The sequence below is a fragment of the Corylus avellana genome, chromosome 2 (assembly GCF_965113065.1).
Source record: "Corylus avellana chromosome 2, dhCorAvel1.hap1.2, whole genome shotgun sequence".
In the NCBI taxonomy this organism is placed as follows: domain Eukaryota; kingdom Viridiplantae; phylum Streptophyta; class Magnoliopsida; order Fagales; family Betulaceae; genus Corylus; species Corylus avellana.
This window is the reverse complement of record NC_142491.1, coordinates 6,419,098-6,435,652: the sequence shown is the minus strand read 5'-3', so window position 1 is coordinate 6,435,652 and position 16,555 is coordinate 6,419,098. Positions and strand designations below refer to the sequence as shown.

The 16,555-nt window shown below is 35.6% G+C and overlaps 2 protein-coding genes across 2 annotated transcripts; both read right to left on the bottom strand.

The window, feature by feature from the left end:
* Positions 1-25: 25 nt before the first annotated feature.
* LOC148587260 (F-box/kelch-repeat protein At3g06240-like) lies at positions 26-1,222 on the bottom strand. The gene has a single exon (XM_088512519.1). The coding sequence runs from the start codon at positions 1,220-1,222 to the stop codon at positions 26-28; it is 1,197 nt and encodes a 398-aa protein (XP_088368645.1).
* Positions 1,223-11,325: 10,103 nt separating this feature from the next.
* LOC132173086 (F-box/kelch-repeat protein At3g06240-like) lies at positions 11,326-12,528 on the bottom strand. Its single transcript, XM_059584662.2, has one exon. It carries the CDS (start codon positions 12,526-12,528, stop codon positions 11,326-11,328), a length of 1,203 nt encoding a protein of 400 aa, XP_059440645.2.
* Between the last annotated feature and the right edge of the window lie 4,027 nt (positions 12,529-16,555).

Here is a 16,555-nt window from a genome sequence, read left to right as displayed (position 1 = left end):
ATAATTAATAAAGATCTCAAATATTTCACTCCAACTCAATGCTTCCCCGCCTCATCGAGTTCGAACACCTGAAGGGCAAAGCTTGTAAAGGAAAAACCGGTAATGGTAGGCTGTTCCGATGAGTAGAAACAACTTCCTTCTTTGAGTGGGTTAAAAGATTGTACAAAATCAGCTGCCCCTTCGCATTCTGTATAATCAACTCCCTGTTTTTCCACAAACACAATGGCCTTCCCGGATTTTCTATTGAGAGCCGAAGATTCATGAGTTTAGTCCACGACTCCTTCACACCAAATTCAAACAAAACCCATATCACCAATCCACTGCTTCTGCTTCTCATCATCTCAGACGGGAAACCCATAATGGTGAGGGACCCATTTAGCACCGTGAAATTAAAGCAGGAGTAATATGTGGAATCTGCACCGTCTGGGAGTGGCGTTGTTCGGAACAACTCGTGGTTGAAGTCGAAGGCAACAATTTTCTCATTATATTTATGATTATAAGCGCTTCGATCTGCCACTTCCCACCAGAAAAAAATCCCATCCGCCGCAGTGGTGGGAAAGTTTAGAAATGGCTGAAAGTGCCGCCGGAGGTGAGTTTGCTCAAACGGCACGCGTAGGTCAAGCAGTCTCCACGTCCCGGTGCTCAGGCTAAATACTTCCGGTTGGAAGTGAACTGGATGATTGAAGAAGAAACAAGTTTTGCGACAGCTACGAACATGACTAATTGTCAGCACCTTGAAGTCGTTGGATCTCCGGTCGAAACCGAATCCGACGGTGTCTTGCTGTAAGCCAACCTGCCGGAGAGGGTGGAGCGGGAGAGACTTGGGAGTGTCTGACGTAGCGGGGTTCCACAGATAGATTGTTTTGGGCGTGTAGTCGGAAAGACAGAGTAAACCATTACAGGACGCCACAAGCGTAAATCGACAAAAAAGTCCTCTATCGAGAATAATTTGAGATTGGCACTCCAGGGTTTGGTCAGAGAGGAAGTAAAAATCCTTCTTGAAATAATCGTATGGTCCTCCATTGGCTTGGGCGAGAAGGAGAGGAGAAGGACGATCGGAGAATCGGAGAATGGATCGATTAAGGATGTTTTGGGTAAAGAAATCAGGATTTCCGATTAGAGTACACCAGCTTCGGCGAACACATCTGAATTGGAGTAGGGTTTTTGGGGGCAGGAGGGTGAGAATATTCAGCACAATTTCTTCAGGCAAATAGGTTGACATTGTGGCTGAGATTTGCTGGTATGCCTCAAAACAGAGAAGAAACTAGGAAAACTTTGTCCCTTCTTATAGGAGTCTCGCTGCCTTTACAAGCCCAGATTCCGAAGCCTATTCGGAGCGGGTCAAACAGTCCGAAAGCAACGACGTTCCTAAACCAAATTGTTTTCTAACTCTGTCCACGTGGCATATAACTGCGGCCTAATACGATTTTCAGCTTTTTTTAATTTTTTTTTTAAAAAAGTCAATAATGGGAAAAAGAGTTACAATAAAGATAATATTGATGGACAGAAACAAGATTAGGATACCCTCTATTTTAGCGTACAAACAATAGAATTAGAATATTTGAACTGAAAAATATTTAGTTAGTTATAATGGAGGTTATCTCAAAAAGTGAAAAGATAAAAAAATATATATCTACTATAACTAACTAGATATTTTTCAATTCAAAAGAAATAGGCAATGAATTCTTTAATGATCTGAAACCACTATAAATGATTAGGGTCTTTCTAAGGGCAACACAAAGTGATAGCATATAGCCAAAGAGGCACTAAGGAACAGGATTTGTCGACGAGAAATATTATGAATGCTAGCTAGCTATAAAAGTTTTCTCTAATATATCAAATCGCATACGAGTTGTGAGACAATAAACCCATCATAAAAACAAGGAAATTAGCAAAACACAAAAAGAAACAACAAAAATACACTAGAAATTTTCAACAATAGAAGTATAACAAATTAAATTAAAGGCGCAACAACAACTGTAATGGTGGATGAAGTCGGCCACTATGAGAAGTCTACACCTTTAATCGCAAGTGAAAATCATGTGAGTAATGCTAAAGTTACAACCAGTAATGTTATAAGTCTTCTTAGAATCATCCTACGGTCCTACCAAATGCGATGTGCCTTTTAAAATTACCGTTGAATTTGAGATGCAAAGCATTAAACTTTGATCTAATGATGATTTTAAAAGCCACATCACATTTGGAATGACTCTAAGATGACTCTAGAAAGACTTATAGCATTACTCTTTCACAACATTAATTTTATAAAGGGATATGAATGTCATAAATGAGTGTGAAGAGCGTTAAAGCACCTAATTTATCGTTAATTCAAACCCTTCAAGATAAGGGTGATCAAGAACAAATACAAGAGGAGAGGTGTGATAAGGACTCTACAATACAAGATGAGAACAAACACAGAGATAAGGGACAAGAGTTCTCATGCAATGTATATCCAAGTATATAACTTACAATAGGTTTCTACTTGTAAATGATTATCCTCCTATACATGATTATCTAGACTATTTGTAATTCTAAATGTATCAATGAAAGCCAGGTTAAGTGGTACTTAAGCATTATCAATTTTAGCCAATAGTTTTATAGATCTTTTAAAGAGAATGCTCAATTTTAGCCAATAATTTTATAGATCTTTTAAAGAGTAGTATTATTCTTTTTTTACAAGGTAATGTTATTATTTACTTTTCTGTCACACTCATTTTATATCATCTCATGTGACTGTTTTAAATGGCTTTCAATGTTAGCCTCTTAAAAAAAGGTAGCCAATTAAAATGCACTATATTAACCGACGTGAAATTGGTATATACATGGGTGTGAAGAGTAGTTTTACTCAACTTCAAACACCTAAGACTTTTATCTTTTATGGAATGCTAAATACTACACCCCATTATATTGGATTGTTGTGGCAATGCCTACCAGTGTACATTAATTTGCTCATTTTTTAAAATTTTCTCTACTTTATTAAATGTTTTTAATCATTTTATATAATTTTTTATTTTATTTTTATTTTATCTCATCTTTCACTTTTCTGTACATTTGCTCTCAACATTTGGCGAGCACCAAAAGTCAAATGAAAAAAAATTAGAGAGTGCTAGAGTACTAAATATATTTACTGAGTAAGGAAGATTTTGCTAAAACCTTCTTCAAATTGAAGAGCCCGATCTGATAAGTTTTGGTATTTTTTGCTACAGCTAACCAAATTATAACTAAAAAGTTATTTTGGCTATTGGGATGTGAATGCTCATAAGTAAGGTTGTTTTCGCATTGAAAAATGACATAGAATTTTTGAGTAATGTTAGAAAGTATGTTTTTATTCTACAATGTTGATGTAGTAGTCCCAACAAGCTCTTGAATGATTTTTTTTAACAAAGATTGATTTAAGAATTAGTTGAAATTGTCACGTCAATATTATAAAATATTTGTGAAATAAAAATGTAGTTTATAGCATTAATACTCACGATTATTATTTTTTGATAAATGCTACATATCCCAAAATTTCTTCCCAAAAGTTGATTCTCAAATGATGTGTTACCATCTCATGAGTTGGTGACTCACTTCCCAAAATAATAAATCTCATAAGATAGTGATACATCATTTGAGAACGAGCTTTTGGGAAGAAAATTTAGGATGTGTAGTACTTCTCTTATTTTTTAACTTATGACACGTGTCAGTATGTGATTAAAATGTATTAAATATTTCTTTTGGTTCCAATCACATGATGCCAAATGTCAAAAATTGTAATTTTTTTTTTTTTTTTTTTTTTTTGTGAGTAGCATTACCCTTTGACGTATTGAGGGGTATAATAGCGGTTGAGAGAGGGAGCTTTTGGGATTAATTGGAAGTATTTTGAGTTGTCCATCATTGGGCAATAAACACACGTACGCACACGCACACGTGGGATTAATTGGAAGTAACATTAATATTATGATAAAATAGGAGATATATGAATGCTACATGCACAATTGTCAGATTCTTTGATGAGATGGCTTTCGCAGATCTAAAGATTCATTGTAATTTGCTAGTTTGGTAGGATTCTGATCTGGTTTTGCTATACGGCTGGTTGGGTGATGAGGATCATGGCCAATCCCAAAAACTCCGCTGGTAGCTCATCAACTTGCTGTAATTTTTCTGATCATGCTAATGATGATTTGCAACATTCTGCTGTAGCTATAAGATCATTATACTGGCTAGTTTTAGGGTTCTAACTGTTGTTACAGCAAACAATATTTAACTTTTCCATGATCATGGCCATATCTAAAGTATGAAAGTCAACGTATAAGTTAAATATTGCCTTCTAACTAAAGAAAAGTTATGATGCTAAATATTCTTGTATCTTCTCTAATTTTATCACTTATCTTAGTCACTTCTATCTTCGATTTGGGATGATGAAAAATGCTTGACGTACTACAACTTATAATACAATTTTCTTACAAATGCATATGCAATCCATGTGTCACGTGGTGCCATTTGGGTTAAAAAATTAACAACAAAATTTGACAAGTAAATATAATTTTTTGGTAGCTATGGTCGACGTGAATTAGACTTGACATACTGACCTTGTACTTTAAACCTAATTATAAGTAGGTTGTGTCATAATTGAGTTTTGTTGTCTCAAAAGCTGCACATCGGATGCATCCTGAAAGTAATAATGATCCCTAATATTACTCGTCTTAAGGAGTTTTCAAATTTTATGGCTACTTTGATAATTAGGCTCGAATCCGTTGGACCCAAATTTGTTAGGTAACAATGGAGAGCAACGTTAGGAAAGCATTTGGTCTTAGTATTAAAACAAGAAAAAAGGAACAAAAAAGATAGGCAAAGAAAAGGACTAATAAAAAGAAGGCTTTGTTTTATAACACTTTTTCTTTTTCCTTTTGTTTTCTCTGGAAAAATAAAGCATTAACAAGTAATCCAAAACACTCAAAATTATTTTCATATTTATGTGGCATTAGAACACTTTTTCAAACAAAAAAGCACAATCTAAAAAGTATTAACAAATGAATTTCTTATTCAAATTCTAAAAAAACAAATTTATAAAACGGGAATACCATAGCGACAATCTTAAAATTACAGTAAATTCTACTACAATAACTAGTGAATGCACTATTATATCTATGAAATCTAATTTGGATCATGAAATGTGAAGTATCATGATTCGCATTTTTCTAGTCCTCTCAACGATCTTAATCGTCTTTTGACCTTTGTGCCCCTCCACCCTACCAAAAAAAAAAAGAACTTAGCTAGGGATCATGAATCAAACATCTCTTCCAGCAAGATCATCAGCTACTAAAATACAGAAAGAGAGCCAGTCAGTTAGTGTCATCCAAACCGTAGTGACCACCACATATAGTATGGTGTATCCCTTCACCAAAGATAGCATGGTTGACCTTTTGTTTCTACTTGCAAAGATTTGAACAAAAAATGAAAAGCAAGAAACACAAAAACAATGAGAAACTCAAGAATAATGATACACCAACTATGCCTTTCTACTTATATAGCATGCTTATTGGAAGGGAATAGGTATTTTTGCCTCATAAAAAATTGAAAAGTCAAAAATACTCCTTACATATAATTAACTGAATTAGATATTCTCCAATTTAAATGAACTAGAAAAGATTTTGTTCGAATTGGGATAACAAGTAAAAGAGATAAAGATAACTATTGCTATGGCTATTCTCAGGTGGTTGATATCTGGATGTGTTCAGCTTGTTTGTTGAGATTTTGCAGGGAAGTAGGAGTTGGCTTTGTTTACAAGTCCAGCTGTAGAGATTCAATTTGCAACAACATATATATTTGTGTTATCTTCATGATATTCGAAAATAAAAAGATAACAGAATTAAAATTGGTTGGCAGTTACCCTGCTGATTAGGCGGGGTCACTTTTATTCTTATATTATATTATCTTGCTGTTGATATGGTGGTGTCAATTAACCTTTGAGTAAGACTAAATACTATATTACCGATTCCAAAGGGTTAGGGGTCACTTTTATTCTTATATTATATTATCTTGCTGTTGATATGGTGGTGTCAATTAACCTTTGAGTAAGACTAAATACTATATTATCGATTCCAAAGGGTTAACTCAAGTGGTGAAAGCTTTTATTCTTATATTTCATTCATATAATTAACTGAATATTCTCCTGTTTAAATGAACTAGAAAGAATTGGATTGAGATAACAAGTAAAAGAGATAAAAATAACTATTGCTATGGGTAATCTCAGGTGGTTGATATCTGGATGTGCTTCAGCTTTTTGTTGAGATTTTTGCAGGGAAGTGGGAGTTGGCTTTGTTTACAAGTTCAGCTGTAGAGATTCAATTTGCATGCAGCAACATATATGTTTGTGTTATCTTCATGATATTCGAAAATTAAAAGATAACTAAATATATGGTGGGTACACTTTTATCCCTCTACGTACTATATATATCACCTTGCTAATGTGGCGGTGCCAAGTAGCCATTGAGTAAGGCTAAATACTACATTCTTAACCCCAAAGGTTGTCTCAAGTGGTAAAAGTCTTGGATTTGGTAGTTGGTAACATCCTCATCATTATTAGGTTTAAAGTTCGAATCCCTTAAGTACAAATAATTTTTTGAGGCCACAAGCACGTCGAAGCCAAGTCTTACTTGATCCATGTGGGGGGCGCCTTATACGGGTTCAGGGTTTGCCCTTCAAGAATGGCTATACGAAGTGACCATGCCTCCGGGTTTCTCAATCATTAGAAGAAAAAAAAGTACTACACCATTGTATCTTAGCAGATATGGTGAATCTGGATCCCATAGGAATGGAGAGAACAAAACTAGCAATATTTGTTCTTATCCTCTCAAGAGAAGAAAATCTTGAGTGATATGAAAATGTTTGCTTTGGATCCGTATCCCTAGTGATTGGGGATTTCCGACAATTTCATGTCTCTTGAAATCTGTCAAGAAATGAGAGGAAAATCTTGAGGGATATGAACTGAGAGTAAACTCTTTATATCACTCAAGATTGACATCTCCTATTTATAAGGAGATGTCGAAAATACAAAATAATAGGAAAGATAAAATCAAATCTGTATTTATAATTGATAATTAATAAAGATCTCAAATATTCCACTCGAGTTCGAACTCGTGTAGGGAAAACCTTTTAAAGGAAAAACCGGTAATGGTAGGGTGTTCCGATGAGTTGAAACAACTTCCTTCTTTGTGTGGGTTAAAAGATTGTACAATATCAGCTGCCCCTTCGCATTCTGTATAATCAACTCTATGTTTTTCCACAAACTCAACGGCCTTAATTCCCGGATTTTCTATTGAGAGCCGAAGATTCATGAGTTTAGTCCACGACTCCTTCGCACCAAGTTCAAACAAAACCCATATCACCAATCCACGGTTGCTTCTGCTTCTCATCATCTCAAACGGGAAACCCATAATGGTGAGGGACCCATTTAGCACCGTGAAATCAAAGCAAGAGTAATATGTGGAATCTGCACCGTCCGGGAGTGGTGTTGTTCGGAACAACTCGTGGTTGAAGTCGAAGAAAACAATTTTCTCATTATATTTTATAGATCTTTTAAAGAGAATGCTCAATTTTAGCCAATAGTTTTATACATCTCTTAAAGAGTAGTATTATTCTTTTTTTACAAGATAATGTTATTCTTCACACTCTTTTATCACACTCATTTTATATCATCTCATGTGATGTGTTTTAAATGGTTTCCAATGTTAGCCGCTTCAAAAAGCAAAAAGTAGTAGCCAATTAAAATGCACTACATTAACCAACGTTAAATTGGTATATACATGGGTGTGAGGAGTAACTCAATTTCAAATACCTAAGGTCTTTATCGTTTAAGAAATGCTAAATATTACATGCCCATTCTACCATGGATTATTGTGCCAATGCCTATCAATATACTTTTGCTCATCTTTTTAAAATTTTCTCTACTTTATTAAATGTTTTTGATAATTTTTTCGCTACAGCTAACCAAATTATAGCTAAAAAGTTATTTTGACTATTGGGATGTGAATGCTCAAAAGTGAGGCTGTTTTCGCATTGAAAAATGACATACAATTTTTTAGTAATGCTAGAAAGTATGTTTTTATTTTACAATGTGGATGTAGCAGTCTTAATAAGCTCTTGAATTATTTTTTTTAACAAAGATTGATCTAAGAATTGGTTGGAACTGTCACATCAACATTATAGAATAATTGTGAGATATAAATGTAGTTACTCATAATTATTATTTTTTAACTTTTGACACGTGTCAACATATGATTGAAAGGTATTAAATATTACTTTTGGTTCTAATCACATGATGACAAGTGTCAAAAATTGTAATTTTTTTTTTGAAGTAATTTTTTTTTTTTTTTTGGGTGGTTGAGAGAGGTATTGAGGGGGTATAATAGTAGATGAGAGAGGGAGCTTTTGGGATTATTTGGAAGTGATATTAATATTATGATAAAATGGAAGATGTATGAATGCTACATGCACAATTATTGTCAGATTCTTTGGAAGTATGGATGAAAGGAAAAAAGAGGGTATATGGCACTCAAGCTTCATATGAGTAAGGTTTACGATCGAGTTGAGTGAGACTTCTTGGAGGCAATTATGATTAAGATTGGTTTTGCGAGAAGTTGGGTGGATAAAGTGATGATGTGTGTTCGCACTGTCTCCTATTCTATTTTGATTAATGGCCAACAGAAAGGAAAAATTGTGCCCTCTAGAGGAATCAGGCAAGGAGATCCTTTGTCTCCCTATTTTTTCATTTTATGTGCAGAAGGGCTTAGCACTTTATTGCAAAGGGCGGAGCAAGAAGGGAGAATAACCGGTTTGCCTATTGCAAGGGGAGGTACAAAAATCAACCACTTGTTCTTTGTGGATGATAGTTTGTTGTTTTGTAGAGCTAGTATCCTGGAGTGGGCCAGAATTCAGGAGGCCTTGGAGGTTTATGAGAGAGCATCCGGACAAAAACTTAATCGGGAGAAGACGTCTATCTTCTTTAGCAAGAATACAAAGAGAGAAGCTAAGGAGCTCATTCTGTCGGCAACTAGAGTTAACTCTAGTACTAGGTATATGAAAAATATCTAGGCCTACTTGCACTTATTGGTAGAGCAAAAGTGAGTTCTTTCTCGTCGCTAAGAGGTAGAAGTTGGGATCGAATGAATGGCTAGAAAGAAAAATTCATTTCACAAGCAGGGAAGGAAGTTCTTCTGAAGGCAGTGGTACAGGCGATTCCAACTTATACGATGAGTGTGTTTCAGTTGCCCAAAACTCTATGTAAAGAGATTAGTTCTATGATGTCCAAGTTCTGGTAGGGGCATAAGGGGAATGATGCTCGGATTGCTTGGATGCGTTGGAGTTGAATGGGGAGGGCCAAGGAGAGAGGGGGGTTGGGGTACCGAGATCTTGAAATGTTTAATCTTGCCCTCCTTGCAAAACAAGGGTGGAGACTGTTACAAAGACTTGACACATTGGCGGCAACAATTTTTCGGGAAAAATATTTTCCGAATGGATCGTTTTTGGATTCTAATTTAGGAAGGAAGCCGTCGTATGTTTGGCGTAGTATTTGGAACGTAAAACCTCTTCTCAAAGAGGGGCTTGTTTGGCGAGTGTGGGACGGTACTTCAATTAGGATTTGGGATGATCGATGGCTCCCAACTCCCGGGTCACATCTAGTCCAATCCCCGGTGAGAATTCTATCGACGGAAGCTAAGGTGTGCGAATTGCTTGACACGAATACAAATTGGTGGAACACGTCATTGGTACATAATGTTTTTGGTGAAGAGGAAGCACGGATGATCTGTAGTACAACAGTATGAAAAGATTAGCTTGTCTGGGTGGGCAAGAAGCACGAGGAATACATTGTACGGAGTGCATACCACTTGGAGAAGGAGAATAGCCTTAGAGAGGAGGGCAGCTGTTCAACTGTTCAACAAATAGCTGCAATATGGAAAAGAATATAGAAGATCAAAGGTGCTAGAGTGTTTAGAACTTTCCTTTGGCAAGCCTGTAACAATATCCTGCCCACAAAGGAGCTTTTGTTCAAATAGCATATCTCTTCCGACCCATTATGTCCAATTTGTGGCCTGGAAACCGAAACTATTGGGCATATCTTGCGGAGTTGCTCATCAGCCAAAGATGTGTAGATGACGTGTGATCCTAAGATTCATAAATGCACTAGTGATGAAATTGATTTTATTCATATCATGGCCAAACTGATGGACAGATTGGATGAGGACCAGTTGCAGCTCGTGGCTACTGTGGCGAGACAAATCTAGTTTAGAAGGAACTCAATAGTGTTTGGTGGTGATATGGTAGGTCCGTCGTCTTTGATTCGCCATGCAAAGGAGTAGGTTGAGGCCTTTCATAATGCTACGAAGAGAAGCATCAACACGGACGTGGTTCTTCCCCTCAACCCAACCGTGACTTGGACGACACCTCCAGTTGGGTATGTTAAGGTTAATTAGGACGCCTCAATTAACAAACACCAAGCTCAGATGGGTGTTGGAGTTATCGTGCGTGACCATGCATGGAAGGTTTTGGTGATGTTGTGTGCTTGGACTGTGGTGAATTTAGCACGGGGGATGGAACTTCGAAAAGTCGTTTTTGAGGGGGATACGCTGGAAATAGTCCAAGCACTGAATAAAGAAGGGAATTGTTGGACGACTTATGGGCAAATCGTGAATGACGCAAATGATGAAATTGATAAGCAACAGGGATGGGTAGCTCAATATGTTAGCAGACTAGCTAATGGAGCTGCGCATCATTTAGCTCAGCTCGCGTTTATGCATGGGGAGGGTAGAGAATGGAGGGATGACTTCCCGTTTTACATGCAAGGCGTTGTACCAGATGATGCTTGATTTTGGCTTTGGCCTTTTATGAGAACCAATTCAAAATATATATATATATATATATATATATATATATATATATATATATATATATATCATGCATATATATATATATATATCATGATAATTTTTTTCCCTACGAAAAACTGTTTGATCAATGAGAAAGTAGCAACTCCTGCTCCTTGAATGACCAAGAATCCGATCAGTCTGACAGTGACAATTAGTGGTATAGCAAGTTTGTTTTTGAAGAAGATACAAGAAGGACACTAAGAGAGCACTCAAAAATTTAAATAAATAGTGAAATAAATATAAAAAAGAAGACTAAAAATTTTACGGTGTCCATAGAATAAAGCCTTAAAAACTACATTTTTCTTCTACGCAATTGATAATTTCCAATTTATAAGGAGATGTGGACAGTACAAAATAATAGGAAAGATAACATCAAATCATTATTTATAATTGATAATTAATAAAGATCTCAAATATTTCACTCCAACTCAATCCTTCCCCGCCTCATAGAGTTCGAACACCTGAAGGGCAAAGCTTGTAAAGGAAAAACCGGTAATGGTAGGCTGTTCCGATGAGTTGAAACAACTTCCTTCTTTGAGTGGGTTAAAAGATTGTACAAAATCAGCTGCCCCTTCGCATTCTGTATAATCAACTCTCTGTTTTTCCACAAAAACAATGGCCTTCCCGGATTTTCTATTGAAAGCCGAAGATTCATGAGTTTAGTCCACGACTCCTTCACACCAAATTCAAACAAAACCCATATCACCAATCCCCTGCTGCTTCCGCTTGTCATCATCTCAATCGGGAAACCCATAATGGTGACGGACCCATTTAGCACCGTGAAATTAACGCAGGAGTAATATCTGAAATCTGCACCGTCCGGGAGTGGCGTTGTTCGGAACAACTCGTGGTTGAAGTCGAAGGAAACAATTTTCTCCTTATATTTATGATTATAAGAGCTTCGATCCGCCACCTCCCACCAGAAAAAAATCCCATCCGCCGCAGTGGTGGGAAAGTTTAGAAATGGCTGAAAGTGCTGCCGGAGGTGAGTTTGCTCAAACGGCACGCGTAGGTTAAGCAGTCTCCACGTCCCGGTGCTCAGGCTAAATACTTCCGGTTGGAAGTGAACTGGATGATTGAAGAAGAAACAAGTGTTGCGACAGCTACGAACATGACTAATCGTCAGCACCTTGAAGTCGTTGGATCTCCGGTCGAAACCGAATCCGACGGTGTCTCGCTGTAAGCCAACCTGCCGGCGCGGGTGGAGCGGGAGAGACTTGGGCGTGTCTGACGTAGCGGGGTTCCACAGATAGATTGTGTTGAGAGTGTAGTCGGAAAGACAGAGTAAACCATTACAGGACGCCACAAGCGTAAATCGAAAGAAAAGTATTCCTCCATTGAGAATAATTTGAGATTGGCACTCCAGGGTCTGGTCAGAGAGGAAGTAAAAATCCTTCTTGAAATAACCGTATGATCCTCCATTGGCTTGGGCGAGAAGGAGAGGAGAAGGACGATCGGAGAATCGGAGAATGGATCGGTTAAGGATGTTTTGGGTAAAGAAATCAGGATTTCCGATGAGAGTACACCAGCTTCGGCTAACGCACCTGAATCGGAGTAGGGTTTTTGGAGGCAGGAGGGTGAGAATATTCAGCACAATTTCTTCAGGAAAATAGGTTGACATTGTGGCTGAGATTTGCTGGTATATATGCCTCAAAACGGAGAAGAAACTAGGAAAACTTTTTCCCTTTCTTATGGGAGTCTCGCTGCCTTTACAAACCAAGATTCCGAAGCCTATTCGGAGCGGGTCAAACAGTCCGAAAGCAACGACGTTCCTAAACCAAATTGTTTTCTAACTCTGTCCACGTGGCAGATAACTGCGGCCTAATACGATTTTCAGCTTTCTTTCTTTTTTATTTTTTATTTTTTTTATTTAATTTTTTTTTGAAAAAAGTCAATAATGGGAAAAAGGGTTACAATAAAGATAATATTGATGGATAGAAACAAGATTAGGATACTCTCTATTTTAGATTACAAACAATAGAATTAGGATATTTGAACTGAAGAATATTTAGTTAGTTATAATGGAAGTCTTCTCAAAAAGTGAAAAGACAAAAAATATCTATCCACTATAACTAACTGGATATTTTTCAATTCAAAGGAAATAGGCAATGAATTCATTAATGATCTAAAACCACTATAAATGAATAGGGTCTTTTTAAGGGCAACACAAAGCGATAATACATAGCCAAAGAGGCACTAATTAAGGAATAGGATTCGTCGATGACCAATGGTATGAATATTGGCTATAAAAGTTTTCTCTAATGTATCAAATCGCATACGAATTGTGAGACAATAAACCCATCATAAAAGCAAGGAAATTAGCAAAACACAAAAAGAAACAACAAAAATACACTAGAAATTTTCAACAACAGAAGTATAACAAATTAAATTAAAGGCGCAACAACAACTGTAATGGTGGATGAAAACGGCCACTATGAGAAGTCTACACCTTTAATGGCAAGTGAAAATCATGTGAGTAATGCTAGAGTCACAACGAGTAATGTTATAAGTCCTCCTAGAGTCATCCTACGGTCCTACCAAATGTGATGTGCTTTTTAAAATTACCGTTGAATTTAAAATGTGAGGCATTGAACTTTGATCTAATGATGATTTTAAAAACCACATCACATTTGGAATAATTCTAAAAGGACTCTAGGAAGACTTATAGCATTACTATTTCACAACATTAATTTTATAAAGGGATATGAATGTCATTAATGAGTGTGAAGAGCGTTAAAGCACCTAATTTATCGGTAATTCAAACCCTTCAAGATAAGGGTGATCAAGAACAAATACAAGAGGAGAGGTGTGATAAGGACTCTACAATACAAGATGAGAACAAACACAAAGATAAGGGACAAGAGTTCTCATGCAATGTATACCCAAGTATATAACTTACAATAGGTTTCTACTTGTAAATGATTATCCTCCTATACATGATGATTATCTAGACTATTTGTAATTCTATATGTATCAATGAAAGCCAGGTTAAGTGGTACTTGAGCATTATCAATTTTAGCCAATAGTTTTTTAGATCTTTTAAAGAGAATGCTCAATTTTAGCCAATGATTTTATATATCTTTCAAAGAGTAATATTATTCTTTTTTTACAAGGTAATATTATTCTTCACTCTTTTGTCACACTCATTTTATATCATCTCATGTAACATGTTTTAAAGGGCTTCCAATGTTAGCCACTTAAAAATACAAAAAGTGGTAGCCAATTAAAATGCACTACATTAACCGACGTGAAATTGGTATATACATGGGTATGAAGAGTAGTTTTACTCAATTTCAAACACCTAAGGCCTTTATCTTTTATGGAATGCTAAATACTACACCCCATTATACTTGATTGTTGTGGGAATGCCTATCAATGTACATTAATTTGCTCATCTTTTTAAAATTTTCTCTACTTTATTAAATGTTTTTGATAATTTTATATAATTTTTTATTTTATCTCATCTTTCACTTTTCTGTACATTTGCTCTCAACATTTGGCGAGTACCAAAAGTCAATTGAAAAAAATTAGAGAGTGCTAGAGTACTAAATATATTTATTTAGTAATGTAGATTTTGCAAAAAGCTTCTCCAAATTGAAGAGCCCGATGTCATACGTTTTGGTACTTTTTGCTACAGCTAAACAAATTATAGCTAAAAAGTTATTTGGGCAATTGGGATGTGAATGCTTCGCATTGAAAAAATGACATTCAATTTTTGAGTAATGTTAGAAAGTATGTTTTTATTTTACAATGTTGATGTAGCAGTCAACACTATAAAATATTTGTGAGATAAAAATGTAGTTTATAGTATTAATATTCACGATTATTTTTTTTTGAGAAATGCTACACATCTCAAAATTTCTTCCCAAAAGTTGATTCCCAAATGATGTGTTACCATCTCATGAGTTGGTGACTCACTTCCCAAAATAATAAATCTCATATGATGGTGATATATTATTTGAGAATTAGCTTTTAGGAAGATAATTTAGGATGTGTAGCACTTCTCTTATTTTTTAACTTTTGACACGTGTTAGTATGTGATTAAAATGTATTAAATATTTCTTTTGGTTCCAATCACATGATGCCAAATGTCAAAAATTGTAATTTTTTTTTTGTGAGTAGCATTACTCTTTGACGTATTGAGGGGGTATAAACCGTATAATAGTGGTTGAGAGAGGGAGCTTCTGGGATTATTTGGAAGTAATATATTAATATTATGATAAAATAGGAGATATATGAACGCAACATGCACAATTGTCAGATTCTTTGATGAGATGGCTTTCGCAGATCTAAAGATTCATTGTAATTTGCTAGTTTGGTAGGATTCTCATCTGGTTTTGCTATACGGCTGGTTGGGTGATGAGGATCATGGCCAATCCCAAAAACTCCGCTGGTAGATCATCAACTTGCTGTAATTTTTCTGTTCATGCTAATGATGATTTGCAACATTCTGCTGTAGCTGTAAGATCATTATGCTGGCTATTTTTAGGGTTCTAACTGTTGTTACAGCAAACAATATTTAACTTTTCCATGATCATGGCCATATCTTAAGTATGAAATTCAATGTATAAGTTAAATATTGCCTTCTAACTAAAGAAAAGTTATGATACTAAATATTCTTGTATCTTCTCTAATTTTATCACTTATCTTAGTCACTTCTATCTTCGATTTGGGACGTACTACAACTTAAAATACAATTTTCTTACAAACGCATATGCAATCCATGTGTCACGTGGTGCCATTTGGGTGAAAAAATTAACAACAAAATTTGACAAGTAAATATAATTTTTTGGTAGCTACAGTCAACGTGAATTGTCATTTTAATTTGTAAATCAGTTGATTATGATTACTTCAAGGCATAGACTTGACATACTAACCTTGTACTTTAAACCTAATTATGAGTAGGTTGTGTCATAATTGAGTTTGGTTGTCCCAAAAACTACACATTGGATGCATCCTGAAAGTAAAAATGGTCCCTACCATTACTCCTTTAAGGAGTTTTCAAATTCTATGGCTACTTTGACAAATAGGCTCGAATCCCCAAATTTGTTGGGTAACAATTGAGAGCGACGTTAGGAAAGCATTTGGTCTTAGCATTAATACAAGAAAAAAGGAACAAAAAAGATAGGCAAAGAAAATGACTAATAAAAAGAAGGCTTTGTTTCATAACACTTTTTTCTTCATCCTTTTGTTTTCCCTGGAAAAAGAAAGCATTAACAAGCAATCCAAAACATTCAAAATTATTTTCATATTTATGTGGCATTAGAACACTTTTTCAAACCAAAAAGCACAATCTAAAAAGTATTAACAAACGAATTTCTTATTCAAATTCTAAGAAACAAATTTATAAATCGAGACTACGATATCGACAATTTTAAAATTATAGTAGATTCTAGTACAATAACTAATGAATGCACTATTATATCGATGAAATCTAATTTGGATCATGAAATGTGAAGAATCATGATCTCAACGATCTTAATTGTCCTTTGACCTTTGTGCCCCTCCACCCTACCAAAAAAAAAAAAAAAAGAACTTAGCTGGGGATCATGAATCAAACCTCTCACGCTCTTTGAGTAAGATCATCAGCTACTAAAATATAGATAGAGAGACAGTCAGTTAGTGTCATCCAAACCGTAGTGACCACC